The sequence below is a fragment of the Talpa occidentalis genome, unplaced genomic scaffold, assembly GCF_014898055.3.
Source record: "Talpa occidentalis isolate TD23 unplaced genomic scaffold, MPIMG_talOcc4v2.1 talOcc4.8, whole genome shotgun sequence".
Taxonomy (NCBI): Eukaryota; Metazoa; Chordata; class Mammalia; order Eulipotyphla; family Talpidae; genus Talpa; species Talpa occidentalis.
In genome coordinates, this window is record NW_023605194.1 from 7,526,853 (window position 1) to 7,546,579 (window position 19,727).

The window sequence follows — 19,727 nt, forward strand, 5'->3', positions numbered from 1 at the left end:
CTGGAAGGGGCGCGGGAGGCGGCGCAGGGCCCGGACAGCGGAGCCACCTGCAGCGGCGCCGCCGCCCGCATGGAGCCCAACGTGCGCTTTTGGATCTCGGAACGCCAAGTACGGCCCGGGCCCCGCGCGGCTGGGGAGGGAGACGCTGTGGGCCGGCCCGCGAGCGGTCCGCGCCCGGCCCCGGTGACCTTGGGCAGCCCACGTGGTCGCAGCACGTGGAGGGGACGGAAGGGCAGCGCCAGCTTGTCGGATGCCCACGCCGCGGCGGTTCCCGAGAGTCGCCCCTGTTGCAGCCTGCGCTGCGGAGGGGGGCCCGGAGGGTCACGTGGCGGGGCGCCCCAGAGCCCCCACCTCGCAGGTGTCCGTCCTCTGCCGCGGAGGCTGCGGCTGGGCCCGGGCTGGAGAGGATCCGCACTCTCGGGGCGCCCCGCCTCCCCGCCCCGCGCGTCCGCCACTCGGGGCGCACCTGCGCCCCGCGCCCCAGTGCGCTTGGGGAGCAGAGAGGCCCCGCCTGCGGGCAAGTCTGCGCGCGGCTGTCCAATAGAAACACGGTGGGAGGCTTGGAAGCTATTTAAAAGTTTCTTGTAGCCTCGGTAACAAAGGTAAAAGGAAAGAACTGAAATTAATTTTAATAATATGCCATAATTAGCGCACTGAGCACAAAACATTAACATTTTGAAAGGTAAGCGATATAAAATCATAATTTCTTATATCAAAGGAGATTTTACGCCCTTTCTTGGGGCAAAGCCAGTGTACATTGTAGACACACAGCACATCTGCGTTTCAGCGCTCCATGGCCCGGGGCTCCTTGGAAGTACTGGTTCAGGCAGAGTAGGGACGAGTCTAGTGTTTTAGGTGGGGAAATTCCGAAGCAATGGAGCTCATGTTGTCCAGGTGGAGCCAGGACTAGGCCCTGCAAAATGTGGGGGCTTTTGGAGCTAACCAGACCCCCCTTCACGTGTAAGCAAAGCTGCCCTTATTGAGGCTTCAGTGGGGTGTCCAGTTCTCTGGACTCAAGGGAGGCCTCATAACTGCCCTAAGAGGGTGAAGAAACAGAGTCTCAGACTTTCCTATGTAGTTGCTTCAAGGTCATGGGGTGGGAGATGTAGACCCATTTGACCCCAAAGTCTTTTATTTTTTTAAAGATTTATTTTATTTATTTATGCACAGAAGAACTAGGATGTAGGCCAGAGATGCAGGGTGAGAGGATTCACCAGAGACAGAGTGGGGAGCAGAACAAGTGGATCTACTGAAACACACTGCTGAGGGAAGCAGCAGGTGAGACAGGAGAGGTCTGCTGCGCCATGTGGGTCATCTCCCTGGCTGGGAATCGAACTCATGTCTCATTGGCTAGCAATAGCTTGATAGCGCTGCGAGTTAACCCCTTGTGTCACCAGGGAGGCCCCCCAAAGTCTTTTAATCTTCAAGAGCAGTTGATAGTGCAGAGGCTGAGAGTCATCTCCTGGCTAGGTTTCTTTGAGTACATTCAAGAGTCCTTTTAAGCCTCAGTGCCCTCACCTGTAAGATGGGGATTTGGTGAGGAATCCAGGTGCACCAGGTAGAAGGCAGGTCATAAAACCCCACTGGTTTCTCATAAGAAGAATTAACTGCTGAGCCTTCCTGGTGGTACAAGGGGTTGAGCGCAGCACTATAAAGCTATCCGCAGCCTCTGCAGCACAAGTTCAATCCCCAGCCAGCCAGGGAGCCACTCACATGGCGCAGCAGACCTCTCCTGACTCACCCTCCGCTCCCCTCAGCAGTGTATTTCGGTCGGTGTGCCTGTTCTGTGTCTCTGGTGAATCTCTCAACCCCTCCACCTCTGGCTTGTACCCCAGTTCTTGTGTGCATGAATAAATTAAAAAAAAAGGAAGAAAAGTTAACTTATTCCCATGTATCTTCTGCTGCCATTCATCTCTCTGGTGCTCTTCCCTCTCAAGTCTTTTTTTCAGAGATTTCTTCAGTGGACAGAATTATTGGATCCTACAAATCTGGTCCTTTCAATTGTAAGTATTTTCTTGTTCTTAGAAATAATGACTTTCACATTTTATTCTGGAATGGGAATGTAAAGACGTGGTCTCTTGAAACCATTGAAATAACAGGATCCTTATGTACTGTCATGCTTTTATTCCTTCCAAATGCATGGATTATAGGCTCAGGGGGCTGCATAAAAGTGTACAGGTGAGACCAAGCCCTGGGCAGGTGCTGGTGGTTCAAGAGGATGAAAACAAACCTCCCGGATCTTGGAGCCTGTCACCAACTGACCTGGGATTCGAGGGGCCCTGCAGTGAGGCTCAGCCTGGGGGACTGCTTCACCCTGTTGGGGAGGGGTTGAGGAGAGGTTGGGATGGGAAGGGGCTGAAGGAAGATCAGGGCGTGGACTGTAAGTAGGTCTAGCAACCACTGGGGCTTCTCCGTGGGGAATCTAGGCACCCCAGAGCCTGGAGTGTCCTTCAGACTAGAGGGGTTTGCACTGAGACCATGGGGTGAGGTCTATTAGGGAGGCTCTCTTTGGGTGCCATGTGGGAGGTAACCAGAGGGAACCAGTCAATGTGATCAGTTCAGGGGATGACTCAGCTGTGCAAGCGAGTGAAGGATGAAGAGAAGGTACCAGGCATGGCTGAGGCTGGTGACCCTGTCAGTGACTCTTCAGGGCCAGATCCCATCCTGGTGCTCATGATGTTTCATACAACCCTGTTTATAACAGAAAGAAGCAAGAAGCACCCTGAATGCCCATCCTCGGGGAAATAGCGTGTGGAGTATTCATAGAGTGGAATGCCAGTCAGCTCTTAAAAGCAGTGATCTAGTTTTCAACATATGCTATTAAGTGAAAACATGTGATATATGTGATGTTAAATGGAAAAAACATGATATCTGTGCTGTTGAGTGGAAAGAGCAGGATGCATAAAGTACAGTAGTTATGCAAATTATAATATAAAATAACCACTACTCCACATTTTTTATGGATACATGTATTCCTGTGTGTGTAAGTACACAAAATTGGACTGGCAGTTTGTGCCTCTGATAGACTGGGGAGGGGAACAGGACGACGGATCACGGCTCTTTGTGGAAGAAGAAAAACAGAAGCAAATATAATTGTTTACAGTTGTTGATTTGGGGTGAAGGGGTTATGCGTATATGGTGATTTATTATGTTTCCTGTATTTGATTTCTCATATTAAGTGAAAAAGAAGAGAGGAAATAGACTAAATGGATTAGCTGTGGGGTGGTAAGGGGTACGGGATTTCCAGGTTTCTGATGTGGTAACCAGGGGGGTGGGGTCCATTCACTGAGACATCTGGGAACCTGCCCCGTGGGGTCAGCTGCTGTTGCTGTCTGGGGAGCTGGGTCTGGAGGGCGCGAGGGACTCTCGGATAGGAGCTGTCGGGGTGTCGAGAACATGGCCATATATTACATTGAAGGCAGATGTGAGTGAGCACACCTGAATCTGTGGATGAACAATATTAAGATCATTTCTTTGATTTTTTTTTTTTTTTTTTATCTGATTTAGGAAAAAATAGAAAAATCAAGGCAACTGTTGCTAACCTGTGAAGATGCATACAGATTTGACTTGGGGGACCGAAGGGTAGGTTTCGTGGCCCCCAAGTGGGGTCCTTGGGTGGGGTTGTCTTCAGCTGATTCTGCTTGCACGGTTGGAAATCAGGTAGAATGTTGCCTTTGTAAACACTGCCCAGAGGATCAGCTTTAGTTGAAAAATCAGGTTATTTTTTTAATGGACAGTTGGCCTTTGAACAATGCCCAGTATAAGTTGACTTCCCCAAGATTTAACTACAGGTATTCTTTGGATAGCTTCATAGTGCTGTGCCTTACCCTTGCACTACCTGGGAGGTCCCTAGGTGTCCTTTGGGATTCGAAGGGGGTTGATTTCCTGACCACCCCCTTCCCTCGCAGGATACAGGATCCTCTGATGCTCAAGTCCCTTAGAATGGACCCTGCCAATCAGCAGACTTGGCATCGTTGAATGTGGACCATGGGGATAGAATCTGAGTATCATTGGACCCATACAGTTTAAATCTGTGCTGTTCAAATGTCAGATGTAGTTAGAATTCCCTCTCATAAATAGGATTCTAGGAATGAGTTTTAAGGAGGAACCAGCACAGGGGTCCTCCTGTGTACTGGGTCCGCGTGAGGATTCTCTGTCCTGGCCCCTGGAGACTGGTGGCCAACTCCAGACCTTGGGCAGAGCTCCTAAGTCAGACTGTTCCCTTTTGAAGGCGGCACTCTAGGCCAGGTTCCCTTCCTGCCAGAGACTCAAACCAAGTCTTTTGTCATCTCTCTGCAGCCTGGGGGCTCCCTGGAGCCCACAGACGCCAGTCCAGCGAGGCAGCCTGTGGGACGCTCACATGCCTAACTTAGTTTTTGAAGAACTTGTCTGGGCCTCTGGGCCCACCACCTGGCCCTGATGCTATGACTTGGCCAGTGGCGTGGGAGCTGCAGGTTGTCACCTTTGCTGATAGGCAGGGTCCATTCTAAGCAGCTGACTCTGAGCTGGGGGTGGCTGGATTCAGGGACTCAGCCAAGGGACAAGTTAGGTGTTGACCTGGAGTCCTTGCCACAGTCAGGAACGCAAGACTTTTTAATGTTCTGGTCATTATCTTTGTGTGGCTCATCACTTCACTTCTCAGTTCTTACATTTATTCATTCATTTGATTCATTTATTTGGTTTGCTTCTGCCCACGTGCTGGGAAGCAGCTCTGGCCTGCTCTCTCAAAAGACAGAACAAAGATGGGACCAGAAATGAGACTAAAGGGATTTGTTGCTGCTGTCACCTGAAGAGCTTAACTGCTTGTTTCTTCTCTTTTTTCTCTTTCAAGATACAAGAAGCTTGGAAGAGAAGTCTTGTAAGTTTCAGCCCCTTCTTAATCTTTAGCCTCCTAAAAGACTAAACATCAGACTGACCTTTGTGTTCGCCCTCTTGAAGTCAACAGTGCACCCTGACAATAGCAGACTGATCCCCGTCGCGTTTCGACCTGCAGGTGAGCTCACTCTAACTTTCACGTGAAAGTTGGGAAGATGCGATTGTAACAGTTAGGAAAGGTTTTTTCCCCTTGGAATGATTTCTGACTATGAGGCTGGAAATCACAGCCTAAAAGGAATGTTTCAACAGCACATGACAGGGATTGGCAGTGGAGAAGAGAAGGTTTGGGACCCACAGCAGTATCCAACCCTGTGGAAAGATCTGGGCAGTGGGGCAGTGGGTCTGAGCCCCACCCTGCTTCATCATGCCCAAAAGAACACAGCTAATTCTTTCATCGATGATTCCAGAAGGTATAGCTCACAAGGGCTAGTATCAGGAATTCCCATAAAATTCTCTTTGCTATGAGCAAGAAACTGGAACCAACATAAACATCCAAAATTCAGGCTGTTAAATAATTCATTAAAAAGAATGAGGTAAAACCTACATGCGAATGTTGCTATTTTGACCTCGTGAATCATGAACATTCATAATGACATCTAGGGTGGTGAGTCCTTCCCAGGAGGTTTTCAGTTGACTTGACCCAGACCCAGCAGCGGGGCCCTATCTCCGGCAGCTATAGCCTTCTGAAGTGTAATTTAGATTTGCAAGTTGAAATTACTCCTTGATCCATAGTCTGCAGAGCGGGTATTGAATTAGCAGCTATGAAAACAACATTTCTCTTCTTATAAATGGTCATTAAACAAATATTTTTGAAAAGAATTTTTTTCTCAATCAGTTGGTCTCAACATTGGGCTGAAAATATTCAGTAAACAGCCTCCCTGGTGGTCTACGGGTTAAGTCTCAGTGCTATCACCGCTGCAACCTGAGTTCGATCCCTGGCTAGGGAGCGACCCACATGGTGCAGCAGACCTCTTCTGTCTCCCCGCTACTCCCCTCGGCAGTGGATTTCAGTCAGTCTGCCTGTTCTCCCCCCTCCATCTCTGGTGAACCCTTTTACCCGCCCCCCACACCTCTGGTCTACACCCCAGTTCTACACATACAAAAAAAGAAAAGAAAATATTCAGTAAACGATGTGTAAACAGATGTACTGCCGTCCAAGTTTTGAGCACAGAGTAGACTTAGCATCATTGTTAAGGATTTTCAGGATGAGGAATGAGCACTGGTTTCGACTCAGTCACCTGCTGCATTCACCCCTCAGGAGAGTCCCGACCAGAAGGTTTTCGGTTGACCTTGCCCAGCTCCAGCAGAGGAATCACCTTAACCTTCAGTGATGGGCTGGGAAGGCTGCAGAGACCCTATCTTAGGTGTTTCTGTCCTGCGCTGAGTCACGTTTCCCACATGCACATGGTTATTTTGTTAGGGAAAAAATTGAGTAAAAAATGTCCTTTGCAGCCAGTGCTGTCAGGAGGCTGGAGAGGACTTGCTGAGGGGACATGCCCCTTGCACCTCTCCCCTCCTCAGCAGCTGCGGTCACTGGTGCTCTTCTCTTTGCAGCTCTCCTGCCTTTCTCAGCTCCCACGGTGAGTCCGCTGTGGCCATGATGAACAGGCGTAGAGGGTGAGGCCCGCCGTCTCTGACCTGGCCCAGAGACTGCCCAAGAGATGGTTATACCTTCCACCCTGCCCCCTACTTATCCAGTCAGGCATCCCGGCTTCTGGAAGGCTCAAGGTGTCACAGGGTAATCCCTGTGTAGGAGATCCCTGAGTGAAGATGTGCTTCCTGTCATCGGCTCTAGTGCTCCCCCTGAGCCAGTCTGCTCCTTGGGATCTGGAATTGCACCCCCAGCCCCTGAGGTTATCCCACTGGCTCTGGGACAGTGTTCTCACATAATGGAGACACCCCTCTGCTCCTCTTCCACACTTGACCTACGTCCCTGGCCCCTTGCTGCCCTGCTCGGTGGCAGGTCTTAGGGGGAGGGACTTCTGGGAGACTCTTTGGGCCCAGCAGGTGCTCCTTTACCATGGCTTGTCCACCTCCCACAGTCCCCTGCGTCCACACCCTGCTGTCCCTTCCCAGCTTCCGGGGTGTGGTGCTCCCTTCTGCCTCTCACCCAGAAGTTCCTTGTTAACACAGACTGTCCCTCCCCCCAAACACTTACAACTGCTTTATTTCCTTAAAAGGTATTTTTGTCACTGCTATCAACAAGAAATCTGAAATCCATGATTTTACCTCAGGTAGCAATTACTTCTTTTTTGTGATTACAAAATTCTGTTGTGCCTGAAATCAAAATGTGATGTCTCTGCCTCTTCTTTCTGCAGGCTTCCTTCTATTCCTACTCCACGGCCTTCAACATGGTCAATGGGAATGCCAGCTATGTGAGTCCTGGGGAGCCCGCAGCTTTATGTTTTCTTTTTTAAAGATTTATTTTATTTATTTATGCATACAAGAGCTGAGTACAGGCCAGAGATGCGGGGGGTGAGAGGATGATTCACCAGAGACAGAGTGGGGAGCAGAACAGGCAGATTGACTGAAATGCACTGCTGAGGGGAGCAGCGGGCAAGACAGGAGAGGTCTGCTGCGCCATGTGGGTCAGCTCCCTGGCCAGGGATCAGCTGCAGTGGCTGGTGATAGCTTGATAGTGCTGAGACTTTAACCCCTGCACCACCAGGGAGGCCCATGATCTGTGGTTTTTGCTAACTACAAACTTTTTTTGTTTGTCCTTAGAATCGTCGCCCACTTGAGAGTATATTACTAGGGACAGGAGTAATTGCTTCTTCGACCTTTTTTGGAGTGAGTATTTTAAAAATTGTTTCTATAGAATCTAAAAGGCTCTATTTGTTCTGATTACAAATTTATGTTCCAACAAACAATTTAAAAAATATGGATCAGTCATAAAAGTCATTTGTCATTCTGTCACCCCCTAATAATCACAAGGACATTCTAAGTTTCTAGGCATTGGCTCAGTACTGTTCTTTTAAAAAATAATTTATGATATGTAAACATGTTATGCAAATTGTATGTTGCTTTGGATGTCAGATCCCCGTAATGGTTAAAAATAGAGATTTTGGACTCAGATAGGCCTGGGGTTGCAACTGTCATCCTCAACGGCCTAGTACCTCTGAATAAGTCATGTGGCCTCTCCAAGGCTCCGTGTATAGGCCACTGTGCAGACATAGTGGGTTCAGTTCCAGACCACCCCAAAAAGAGAATGTGGTGAACCCACCATCCTGCTAAAGCAAGTCACACCAGTGTTGTGGTTCCCAGTGCGCATAAGACTTCTGTCACTCTACACTGTCATCTAGCATGTCCAAACAATGTCATCCCTTCATTAAGACTCATTGCTAAAAAAGGCTGCCATCACCTGAGCCTCAGTGCAGTGTGACCTTGTGCTGGTCGGGGGTCTGTAAGGAAGGACACTGTCTGCAGGGTGCGGTGAAGCGAGCCGTGCCCCGTGCAGCTGTGACAGGCAGCGAGGACACCTCGGCGTGGCCAGAGTGAAGGCGTGCACGGCGAGCTCTCGTGTGGTCTCTTGGCCATGGGGCTGAGAGGGGCCCCTGCGCTGTGCTGTCCAGGGTGTCTGGCTGCTGCCCGGACCTGTGTAATAGTGATTATTCTCTCGCTTTCCAGGTGGTCCCTCGTTTGGTGATGAAGGCGCCCCTGGATAACGTTTTGTGGCGGAAAGCCCTTCCTGTGCTCCTCGTCGGTGAGCAGGAAACCAGCTGCCTCCGTGGCTTTTGAGCTTTTCTTCCATCTTCAGGGACACCCAGGTCTCTTGGGGGCTGATGGCAGCGGACACTGCTGCTGTTGGGGGGCTCTGGAGCCCCCAGGCCCAGATTCAGTCTTTGGTTTGAGAGGTGATGCTTTCCCTATAGCTTCGCCTTTAGTTGTCAAAGGATGAACGTGTCTGGAGACACGTTACATTTTAACGACTTTGCTCTCCATGTATAAAGACACGCCCTGTACGTGGATTATTTCACGTATCCTGGCGACAGTTTATGGGCAGATAATATTCTCATTTTCAATTGAGGAGCCTGAGCCAGGGGAGGGGAGGTGGCTGTCCTGGGGTCCACACAGGGAGGCACTGGGTCACGGGGGTTCCAGCCCGGCTGTCTGACTCCAGAGGGAGTGAGAAAGACACCAGCTGGCTGTTTCAAGTTCACCAGCCTGTGAGTTCACTAGTTCACGTTCCGAATTTGGGTTTGGGAATGACGTCAGTGCTGAAATTTGGGGAGTTGTTTTACTGAAACATGGTTAAACCCGCTTAAGCAATTAAGGGGGCTATATTTCAAGGGTTCCAGGGTTTCTCCTGCCATCCTGTCAGGGAGGTGGGCTGGGCTTCAGGGCTGAGATCCTGCTGCTGGGTGTAGGTAGGATTCAAGGCTGAGAAGTCAGTGCCCTGGCCCCCTCCAGAGCCCCAGGAGAGGCCTTGTTGGCTCAGCACATGTCAGATGACTGACCACCTTATGGTCAGGGAGGGGCAGCCGTTGGTGAAAGAGTCTTGACACACCCCCCAAAGTGTGCCTTTTGTGTTCTCTTTTTCATGGCCACAGCCCACATCAGTGGTATGAATGTCGTTGTGTCCCGAAGTTTGGAGCCCATGCGAGGGATTGAGGTCATGGACAAGGATGGCAACGTCATAGGCTATTCCAGAAAAGCTGGGACGAAGGTAGGGCACGTAATGGAGCCAAGCTGCTTGCCTTTGTGGCAAAGAATTGAATTTTCTGTCTGAGAGCCAGTGACACATCCTCCTTCAATGTCTTCTGGTGCTGTCTTCCCTCTCCTGGGTACTCTCTGAGTATTTCCATTTTGCACTCTGATGTTTAAAAAGATGGTATACTGGCCTGGGTTCTCCAGAGGAGCAAAGCAATAGGCCATTAGCTATGTAGCTCTTTGCATATGTTCATGTGTGAAGGGATTTATTTTAAATAATTGACTCATGCAGTTGCAGGGACTGATAAGTTGGGGATGTGTAGGGCAGGCTGGCAGGCTAGAACCACAGACTATATAGTCTTGCGGCAGAATTTCTCTGAGATTCCTCAGGTTTTGCTCTTCAAACTGTCCAACTTATTACCCTCCACATTATGGAGGGTAATCGCCTCATTTAAAGTTAGATGATGTTGATAGTAACCACATGTGGAAACTACCCCACAGCAAGTTCATGTTTGATTAAATAACTGGAGATTTTTAGCCTGACCAATTGGCCTGAAAGACTGACCACCCCATCTGGGCCAAATGCCTGGCCCCTCGATGAGTGTGAAATGATGTTTTGATGTTTTTCTAGCTCAGCACCCACCTTCCTGGTCAGCTCTGTGCTCCTGGAGGTCAGCGGACACCCTCCCTGTCCTTCTCACAGCAGATTTTCTTAGTCTTCATCTTTGCGATCCAATTTGCTATCCAAGATCGCCTATGAAAACCCCATGCCTTATAAAATATAAAACCCAAACTCTTATAAAATGCCTCAATTTTTAGTAACTTGTATTATTAGATAGTATATCCTTTTTGCTCAAGTTGAGTCAGTGGCTTCTGGGTATAATCAGCTTTAAGAAACTGCAGCAGCCTCTGGTAGTCTTTTTGGATGTGGCCTTTTTTAAAAGTGATTTTTTTCAGCAAGTGAGATCTTTTTTGGTCCCTGTGATGACTTGAGCGAAAGAGTGGTAACCTGAGGCAGTGAAGTGACACGAAAGAGCCACATGGAACAGCCCCTGTGATGAAATGAGAAGCTGGGCTTCTCAGTGTCAGTATTCAAGAGGACACTCTCAGCCCGCTGAGGCTTCGGCTCAGCTCATCCATGCAAGAGGAGGTCAGGAGAGATGGCAGCTCCTTCAGTTGGCAAATGCATCATTATCCGGTTCGTGAAACATCATAATCTACATCCTGTCAATGATTTACAAAGCCGACTTGCAAACCGGCAGCTACATGCTACAGAGGCTAACCCAGCAGCTACGTGCTCATCAAGTAGTGTGTTTGCAAAGTGACCCCCTTTCTGAATGAATCACGACAGGGCATGATAATTACAAGTAACAAGGAGAGAAACTGCTGCCAGAAATAAAATACCTCATTTTCAAAATGCAGGTTCTGTGCCTAAGAAACGCCCCTAGAGACATTTAACAGCTTTCTTAAGGTATCATTTATGTCCTATGAAATCCACCCATTATAAGAGCAGAGTTTGATGAATTTTAGTCAACTTAAGCAGTGTGCAACCTTCATCACAGCCCAGTTAAAACATTGCCCTCACCCTCAGAATTCCCTTGTGCCCATTTACCATCTCTTCTCCCTCACCCCTACCCCCACCCCGAGGAAACCCTGATCTGCCTGTCTTTGCAGTTTTGTCTTTTGTAGAAATTTCATGTAAATGAGTCACACACTCCTTGTTTATATCTGATGCCTTTCACTCTTGAGGGTCATGCACCTTGTGTGAGTAACCTGACCCAAGTGCCCACTGCTGAGCCAGTTCCTCCCGAGGGAGGTAGCACCTTGGCTTCTCCATCTCCAGGTGGGGGACATTGGATCGTGTCCAGTTTGGGGCTTTGATGAATCGTGCAGCTCTGTGTGTGGACATATGTTTGCATTTCTCTTCAACTCAATCTTAAACATAATTGTATTATAATTGAAGAAAACATAATTTTAATTGTATTGTGCTAAGTTGATGGAATGTTGGTTCAGAGCTCTGTGTATGACTTAGGGGTACAGGATCATCACCTCTTTCATCACAGCAGCTGTCACTGCAGGGTGTTGGGGTTATGAGCTATGCTGACTGCTGCAGAGAAGAGCGAGAGCCAGCGGTTCATTCACAGCAGCTCCTCAGCGCCTCCTGCCCACCAGGCACAGTGTTAGGCTCTGGACACCCAAACCCTCACCAGTTGAGATCCCTTCTTTCCCGGACCACCCAGCCTCTCAACAGGGTGGCAGCCTCAGGCCTGGCGAGCTAGGGACTAGTGCCAGTCCATCTCATCAGGAGGGGCTTCCTTGTTTAGTATGAAGGCCAACTTAGGGTAAAAGAAAGGTTTAATGGTTTGCTTTTAAAACACAGTTTATCCACCTTTTCAGAATAGTGTCTGCTGCTGTGCGTAAGCATACGCATTCTTTTGTCATTTCCCTGTCACTGAAAGGTTTATTTCCTTTGGCTAAAATTTCAGAAACAGCAATATCTGATTGTAATGGGCACCTTTCATCAGATTTCAGGGCCTGGTCCATGGTGCTGCCCTTGACTGGCCTGGGCAGCCATGCCTCCCCGTGACAGGTGTCCTCCCGGCGCCCGGGACGGATGGGGCAGCTGGCCTGGTCCCGCTGATATGGACACACGCCATGCTCAGCAGCCGCGTTTATCTTGCTGAAGCTGAGCAATGCATTGATTCATGGTGGCTGAACATTTGTTTGGGGAGCCCCCTCCTCGGCTCCCCATGCAAGGGCAGGAGTGCGGGTGCAGGAGAAGGGCCGAGAAGGAAGGGGGTGGCCAGGTCCCGGGAGGCTGGAAGCGGAAGCAGGAGTGTTGGGGGCAGGAATGGTGGCGCCTGAGCCTGTCCACCTGGGGACCAGCAGTGCTGTTTTGGGGTTGGTCTCACCCCGGGTTTGGTCTGGCATTAGCATGCTTCACGGATGGTCTGGTATCCCTGGGAAGTCTCAGGTGGCCCCGGAGCGGCCTGGTTCTGAGCACGCGACTCACGGGAAATGGTGTGTCTGACTGTTAGCACAGCCGTGTGTGGCATAGGAGGGAGGACAGAATGTCACAAACTGCTGACATTTGTGCCAGCTGCAATTTAGTCCCGCACTGTTAATGACACCAGCCAAAGACAGGTGCCCGCAGGTGGACTCCCGTGTGCTCCGTGTGGGTGTGGTGCCACCCCAGTGCTCTCCGACTGGGTTCTGGGGGATTCCTCCCCTGGAAGGGTGAGGGGGAGCAGCTCAGGGTACAGAGGCTGGTGGGTTGGAAGGAAAATGGGGAGCAGTCCTGGGGCAGATCCAGCATTTCCACACTCCGGCTGCCATTTGGGTCTTAGGGAGTTTTGCCTAAGACGCCGCCCTTGCTTGTGCGCAGTGAGTGTTTTATTTGGTGGGGGAGCTGTTGGACACCACTGTGTGGCCTCCGGCTCCCCGGAAACACCCGGCCTCCATGCCCCTGCGCATCAGGAGTCGCGGCCTCCCCTTGCCAGGCGCAGCATTTCTCAGCGCGGAGGGCAGTTGCTGTTTGTGTCTCGGGGTGCAGGCTCCCTGCACACCTCCCACACCACAGGCTAAGCTGCTTCCTTCCCACTTCCGTCCGCCAGGCTGTGAGGGACACGGCGACGTCCAGGGCGCTGCTCTTTGGGACCTCAGCTCTGATTCCCGAAGTCTTCTCCTTCTTTTTCAAAAGGTAAGGGGCCAGCGGAACCACCCCTTAGTCTGGAAGGACAGACTGGCCGCCAGGGGATGGGGAAGCGGGGGAGGCCGGTGCAGAGGCTCCACTGTGTGTGACGCATGGAAACTTCTGGAGCAGAACCTGCAGCACAGGCGGTGTTGCTTTGTGATTCTGGTGTGCCGTGTTGTGCACCAGCTGCTGCTGTGAAGACAGAAAGGGAAATGCTGTAACAGATCTGGACCATGAAATAAAAAGTCAGTGGTCAAAGGTACTCTGCTCCTTGGTGGGAATCAACATGGTGGCCATAAATTCCTTATAAAACTTGTCAAATTCTGAACCTGCTTCAGTCATCTTCTTGCTAGACTCTTCCTCAGTGTGGACAGTAAGCCTGATTTCGGGCAGGTGCGGATCCAGATGCGTGGGATCCAACCACGTGGACTATAACCCAGGCCCCATCCTGGGTCAGCTCCGTCCGTGGATGTGTCCCTGCACCTGCTGAGGCTTGTTCCCCGCTTCTAGAGTGACAGGCTTGGAAGGGGTGCAGGTGCTCCCAGCTCCGATTGGCTGATCCCTGAGCCTCTTCTCCCCTTCATTCCAAGCATGTTTGAAATTAGATGAAGCTGTTAACACCAGAGTCAGCAGACTGTAATCCCTTTTGAGAAGAAATGGCCTGTTAGGGCCTCCCTAGTGGCACAGGGGTTAAAGTCTCAATGCTGTCAAGCTATTGCCAGTGAGTTCGATCCTCCACCAGGGAGCAACCCACATGGCGCAGCAGACCTCTCCTGACTCACCCGCTGCTCCCCTCAGCTGTGTATTTCTGTAGGTCCACCTGTTCTGCTCCCCACTCTGTCTCTGGTGTATCATCTCACCCACACTCTAGTTCTTGTATGCATAATTTTTTTTTTAATTTCTTTTTTTTTAAGAGTTATTTATTTATTCGTTTGTTTGTTTATTTATACAAGCACTGGGTACAGTCAGAAACGCGGGAGGGTGAGAGAATTCACCAGAGCCAGAGCGGGGAGCAGAGCAGGCAGAAGGACCGAAGTACACTGCTGAGGGGAGCAGCGGGTGGCAGGAGAGGTCTGCGCGCCATGTGGGACCCTCCTCCGGTGGCCGGGGAGCAGCCAGGGATCGAACCAGTGCTGCAGAGGCCGCGGGCAGCTTCGCAACCCAGCGCTCAACCGCTGCGCCACCGGGGAGACCCCTTGTATGCATAATTTTTAAAAAGTGAATCTTTAAGAAAAGAAGAGAAAAAAAATGCCCTATTAGTGAGCCTGGGAACAGATCGGCCATGTGAGAAGCCCAGCTGGCAATCATTTAGGCCGCAAGGTTGGTTTAGGCGCTGGGCACGGGCAGCAAACGTCACCTGTGAAGCTTAAACAGAAGCCAAGTGGAGGTCCTGTCTTCTCTTCTCCCTCATGGGCGCTGGCTTCCTCTCCTGTCACACACCTGGGGTATTAGTTGATGATGGACATGCCTGCCCACACCTCACAGTGTCCTGCTAAAAGATGAAAGATCAGCTCACTCCAGAGAAGGCACTCCTGTCTTCCACTCAGTTCCCAGACTCCAGGCTCACCTGCCTGGTGCTGAGCCATCCACTGTGGCCAGGCAGTGAGGTAGGAAACCCCATGGGACCTCAGGAGGAGCCGTGTCCTGGGCAGAGCCAGTCATCACTTCCTGTGGTCCATCCCGCTGGACAGGAGACATCTGCTCAGTCAGGGGTCCCTGAACCATCTGGCTGACCTCAGAGCTGGCCTTCTGGGAAGCTGGTTCCTCTGCCTGGATGGCTCTGGCCTGGGAGGTAGAGAGGGTCTGCATTTTCCAGAGGGTATTGGGTGCCCAGGGACCCCAGGCTCTGAGGTGGCCTCCTCACACAGGCACCATCCCAGAGCCATGGTGGAGCCACCTTGGAGTGACCACAGTGCCTCTGATAACCCAACCCTTTCATCTGCGGCTGGAAAACGAAGGGGAACACTTTCATCTGGGAGTACATGGTCTGTCAGTGGCCGAGCCCCTCTGGGCCCCAGAGCCCAGGTGTCTGACTCTCCAGCGGGGGTTCTTTGTAGCTTCCCACACCATCTCCCACTTTTTTTTTTTTTTTTTTGTGGGATCCTCACTGGCAGCCTGGGAATGAACCGGTGCTGCGGAGGCTGCGGGCAGCCTTGCAGCCCAGCACTCAACCAGCTGCGCCACCAGGGGAGGCCCACCATCTCCCACTCTTAAAGGTCAGAGTGAGGATGTCACATCCGAGGTGGCAGAGGCGGGTTGGGGAGTGCAGGTTCTAGAATCTGACTTCGGACAAGTGACTCAACCAGTCATGGGCTGCGTCCTTGTGTGTGTGAGGGCTGGCCATCAATGCACGTGCTGTGCTTCACCTGCAGGCCAGGGCTGGTGAGCACCCTGCGGGCAGCTGCTGGTATTGCTTGTCGGTGGGGCCGTGGGCCACTGCACACAGCATGGAGGGTGAGGGGCCGGCCATATGGAACCCCATGCCAGAGCTGTGCCTCGTCTCTTCCAGGTCCCAGATTTTCCAGCAGCATCCATGGTCGTTGTGGACCTTAAAACTGTCCTGTACTGTGCTCGTAATGGGGCTGATGGTGCCAGTGTCTTTTAGTATATTCCCACAAATTGGACAGGTAAGTGCCCCCCATTTGACTGTCTAAAAATAACCCACAAAAGTTTTTTTCCTCTCATTATAAGAATAAATTATTTTCGGGCCTCCCCTGGTGGCGCAGCGGTTGAGCGCTGGGCTGCGAGGCTGCCTGCGGCCTCTGCAGCGCCGGTTCAAACCCCGCCGCCGGCGAGGGTCCCACAAAAAAAAAAAAAAAAAAAAAAAAAAAAAGAATAAATTATTTTCCTTCCTATAAAGCTACAAAGTTTACAAAAGTATAAAACGAGGTGATATGTTTTTATACATAATCCCAACACATTCCGCCTCCTACCTGCTCCCCCCACCGGTCTTGGAGTCTCTTTTTCTTAACAGTACATCAGAAGCATTTTCTGGAGCATGAAAAAAATGAGAAAACCTAACCTGTGAGATTACTTAAATATATTTTAAATCCTCCATCGCCTCTATGGACCCCACCCAGTAGAACTTTCTACAGTGATGGAAAAGGCCTCCATCTGAGCTGACCAGTCCAGGAGGCACGGGCCATGTGGATGTCGAGCACTTGAAACAAGGCCAGAGTGGCTGAGGACCTGGCATTTCAGTTGTGTTTAACGTAATTATACCTTAAGTGCTGACGTGCAGCCAGCGGGGCTGCGTGGGGCCTTAGCGTTCTGCAGTGTGGTATATATTACAATTGCTGATGAGTCAGGCCCCATTCCCAGCTCCTCTGTGACACTGAGCAATTTGCGTAAACTCTGAGATTCAGTTTCCTTATCTGTTAACCAGAGATGCAGATAATGGTATTTCCATGGAGGGCTGCTGGCAGGTATCAGGGACTTAGATGCCTGTAGCAGTTTCTGGCTTCTCTTAGCCAAATATTTCGAATGCTTGTTTCTGAACCTGAAGTGAAGTCAGCCACGTGCTCCAGGGCACAGTGCTGAGGTCTCAGCTGTCCTAGGTGTGGCTGCATTCACTGAGGGCAGCAGGCAGGGGGAGAGCATCGCATTAAAATAAAATTGTAGAAGGAAAAAATATTTTGATCCTCCTGGACCCACCTATTAGAACATGATTGGTTACAAGACTGCAGTCAGCGGACTCCTTGCATGCCCCTGATGGCGCCACTTACCCGAGAGGCAGGTCATTGTAGGGGGATTTCCTGCCTCCACGATCTGGTTTCCTCCTGCACTCTCATGTTCTCCCCACAAGCCCTGGTTGAGGGGGTGTCCTGGCAGGTGTTGCGGTAGATGGTGGGGTCCACAGTGAGTGAGAAGGAGCCCCACACTCCTGCTGCTGTGCAAAGCAGTGCCTGGTGGCTGACACAGGCAGGATAGGGCCTGGTGTCTGCCTGAGCCGCAAGCCCAGGAATCCTGGCACGGCCGGGAAGGAGCACAGCCGCGATCCCCGGCTGCTCACAGGCCACCGGAGGAGGGTCCCACATGGCGCGCAGACCTCTCCTGCCGCCCGCTGCTCCCCTCAGCAGTGTACTTCGGTCCTTCTGCCTGCTCTGCTCCCCGCTCTGGCTCTGGTGAATTCTCTCACCCTCCCGCGCTTCTGACTGTACCCAGTGCACGTATAAACAAACAAACAAACAAATGAATAAAAAAATATCATTTAAAAAAAAAAGAAAGAAAGAAAGATGCCAGGACAGGGCCTCCCCTGGTGGCGCAGCGGTTGAGCGCTGGGCTGCGAGGCTGCCCGCAGCCTCTGCAGCGCAGGTTCATTCCCCGGCCGCCAGCGAGGGGCCCACCAAAAAACAAAAAAATAAATGCCAAGACGGGGTCGTGAAGGAGCCGAGGTCAGGGGAAATAGGGGACTGCCCCATAGGTTATTCAGCTAGGGGTGGCAGGGTGGGGTGTGCCTGGCTAAAGGCCTGGGCTCTGGCCAGATGCTGACACCCCTTTCAAAACCCCAGGAGTTGCTAGAACCTTATTGTGGTGGCAGCAAGGGAGATGTTTCAGTGGGGATTGGGGGGGTGGTGTAAGGGTAGGAATGGGCCACAGTGCAGGTTTTCTCTGATCCCATGTGGATGGGGTAAAGGAGGAAAGAGTCCTGGAGTCCTCAGTGGCTTTTGCAGGCTTTTATTGGGATTACCAGGCACACGGCAGGCAGGAGTGCTGGGGGGCCGGGAGGCTGGCAGGCCTCCCAGCCCCCAGCAAGTCTTCACTCTGGGCTCTCCGGCCTTCTCTCATGTTCTCTCTGCTCTTCTCATGGCTCTGCTTCTCTGCTCCTGCTGCTTCTCTTCTCTCGGCTTCTGCGGGCGTCCTCATGACGCCGCCCTTAAAAGCCCAGTCTTAGCCCAGGTGAATCCCATCTCCCTATGCCCACACCCTACTCCAGGTGCCGCCATCAGGCATGCATTCAGGACCACAGGGTTCCCTCATCTATCCTAATGGCGGGAGGGCAGAAAAGCCTGATACTTTTACCTTACCCTACGGGGGGCGGGGGGGGGGGATTGGCTTAGTCCAGTTGCATTTGAGAAATTCGGCTCCTTGTCCCTGCATTGTAGATGGGGGTGATCCTGGAGGTCAGGAGGGCAGTTGGGAGGCCACTAATTGGAGATGATTGTCAGCTCTGGGTAGGTCCATGGTGGTGGGTGGTGGGGCATGGGAGGAAATGCCCCACCCTCTGGGTTCTTGGGCTGGCCTAGTAATAAAAGCAGCATCAAATGGTTTAGTAGAGGAAAAATCAATTTAATCACAAGTCACAGGAGAAACAGTAATGATTGTTCAAGTCCTGCCCTTCTTGTCAGAGTGGGATTTATATCCTGAACTGAAGAATGGCGTAAAGGCCCTGGGACACCAGGGAAGGGGAGGGAACCACGCAGGGGAGGGGGGCTGAGGGTGTGGCCATGGTGTCCTCCTTAGTTGGGGGAAGGACTCTTGGGGAGCAGAGATCCCTTCTTCCTGGATTAGGGGAAGGCAAAAGGATTAAGGGAAGCAGGTTTGGTCCTTAATCTTTCAGGACCTTCATTGTTCTCAGCTGAAAATAATCTGCATACTTGAGAAAGGCATCTTGAGCTCAACTCTTGAGAAACCTAGGGGTGGTCCAACTGGACCATCTTCATGTTAGAAACGCTTGCGTTGCAAGGTCGGAGCTGTGAGTGTTCATACTGGGGGTGAAAGTGAGAACAGCATCCGCCATGTTCCTGGCTCAGGACAGAGAATACTGGAAGGAAGGGCTCTGATAACTAGGATTACATTTGGCTGTAAGTAAGATCCAAAGAGTGCCTTGAACAAGGTAGAGGGCCTCCCCGGTGGCGCAGCGGTTGAGCGCTGGGTTGCAAGGCTGCTCCCAGCCTCTGCAGCACCGGTTTGATCCCCGGCCACCGGGTGAGGGTCCCACATGGCGCGCAGACCTCTCCTGCCCCCCCACTGCTCCCCTCGGCAGTGTATTTCTTCAGTCAGTCTGTTCTGCTTTCTGCTCTGGCTCTGGTGAATTCTGTCACCCTCCTGCGCTTCTGACTGTACCCAGTGCTCGTATTAATAAATCTGTAAAAAAAAAAAAAATTAAAAAACAAGGTAGAAATGTGTTTCTCATTCACATAGAGAGTGAGGTGGCCAGTCTGGGCAAGGCAGCCGTGTGCCACAGGCCCTTGATTCCTTGATCTCCGCACACCATGCCTGGGGCTTGACCCTGAACTTCCAAGTCCAAGATGGCGCCATTCTCATCCCAGGAGGCTGTGCAGCTCTTCTGCTCCCATCATATTCATATTGGCCAGAACTCAGTTATGTGACCAAGCCATACTGCAAAGGAGACTGGGAAATGAGGTCTTAATTCAAGATCTGTTTAGCATTCTGCTGCTGTGGAAGGACAGATGGCAGGACAGATGGAAGTCTCTGCTGCAGGCAAAGACTTGTGAGAAGGGTAATGTAGCACGTGTGGAGATGATTGTTGCATGATTGAAAGTAA

At 51.3% G+C, this 19,727-nt stretch overlaps 1 protein-coding gene across 1 annotated transcript in view; it reads left to right on the top strand.

The window, feature by feature from the left end:
- SFXN4 (sideroflexin 4) overlaps positions 1-19,727 on the top strand; it is a 23,697-nt gene continuing 3,970 nt past the window's right edge. The window contains exons 1-13 of the mRNA XM_037495635.2: positions 1-108; positions 1,938-2,003; positions 3,508-3,582; positions 4,832-4,858; positions 4,939-4,993; positions 6,430-6,455; positions 7,056-7,109; positions 7,194-7,250; positions 7,600-7,665; positions 8,503-8,578; positions 9,426-9,541; positions 13,140-13,225; positions 15,729-15,846. Of these exons, the coding sequence (XP_037351532.1) occupies positions 70-108; positions 1,938-2,003; positions 3,508-3,582; positions 4,832-4,858; positions 4,939-4,993; positions 6,430-6,455; positions 7,056-7,109; positions 7,194-7,250; positions 7,600-7,665; positions 8,503-8,578; positions 9,426-9,541; positions 13,140-13,225; positions 15,729-15,846 (861 nt within the window). The 5' untranslated portion in view covers positions 1-69. The remainder of the gene's footprint in view (positions 109-1,937; positions 2,004-3,507; positions 3,583-4,831; positions 4,859-4,938; positions 4,994-6,429; positions 6,456-7,055; positions 7,110-7,193; positions 7,251-7,599; positions 7,666-8,502; positions 8,579-9,425; positions 9,542-13,139; positions 13,226-15,728; positions 15,847-19,727) is intronic.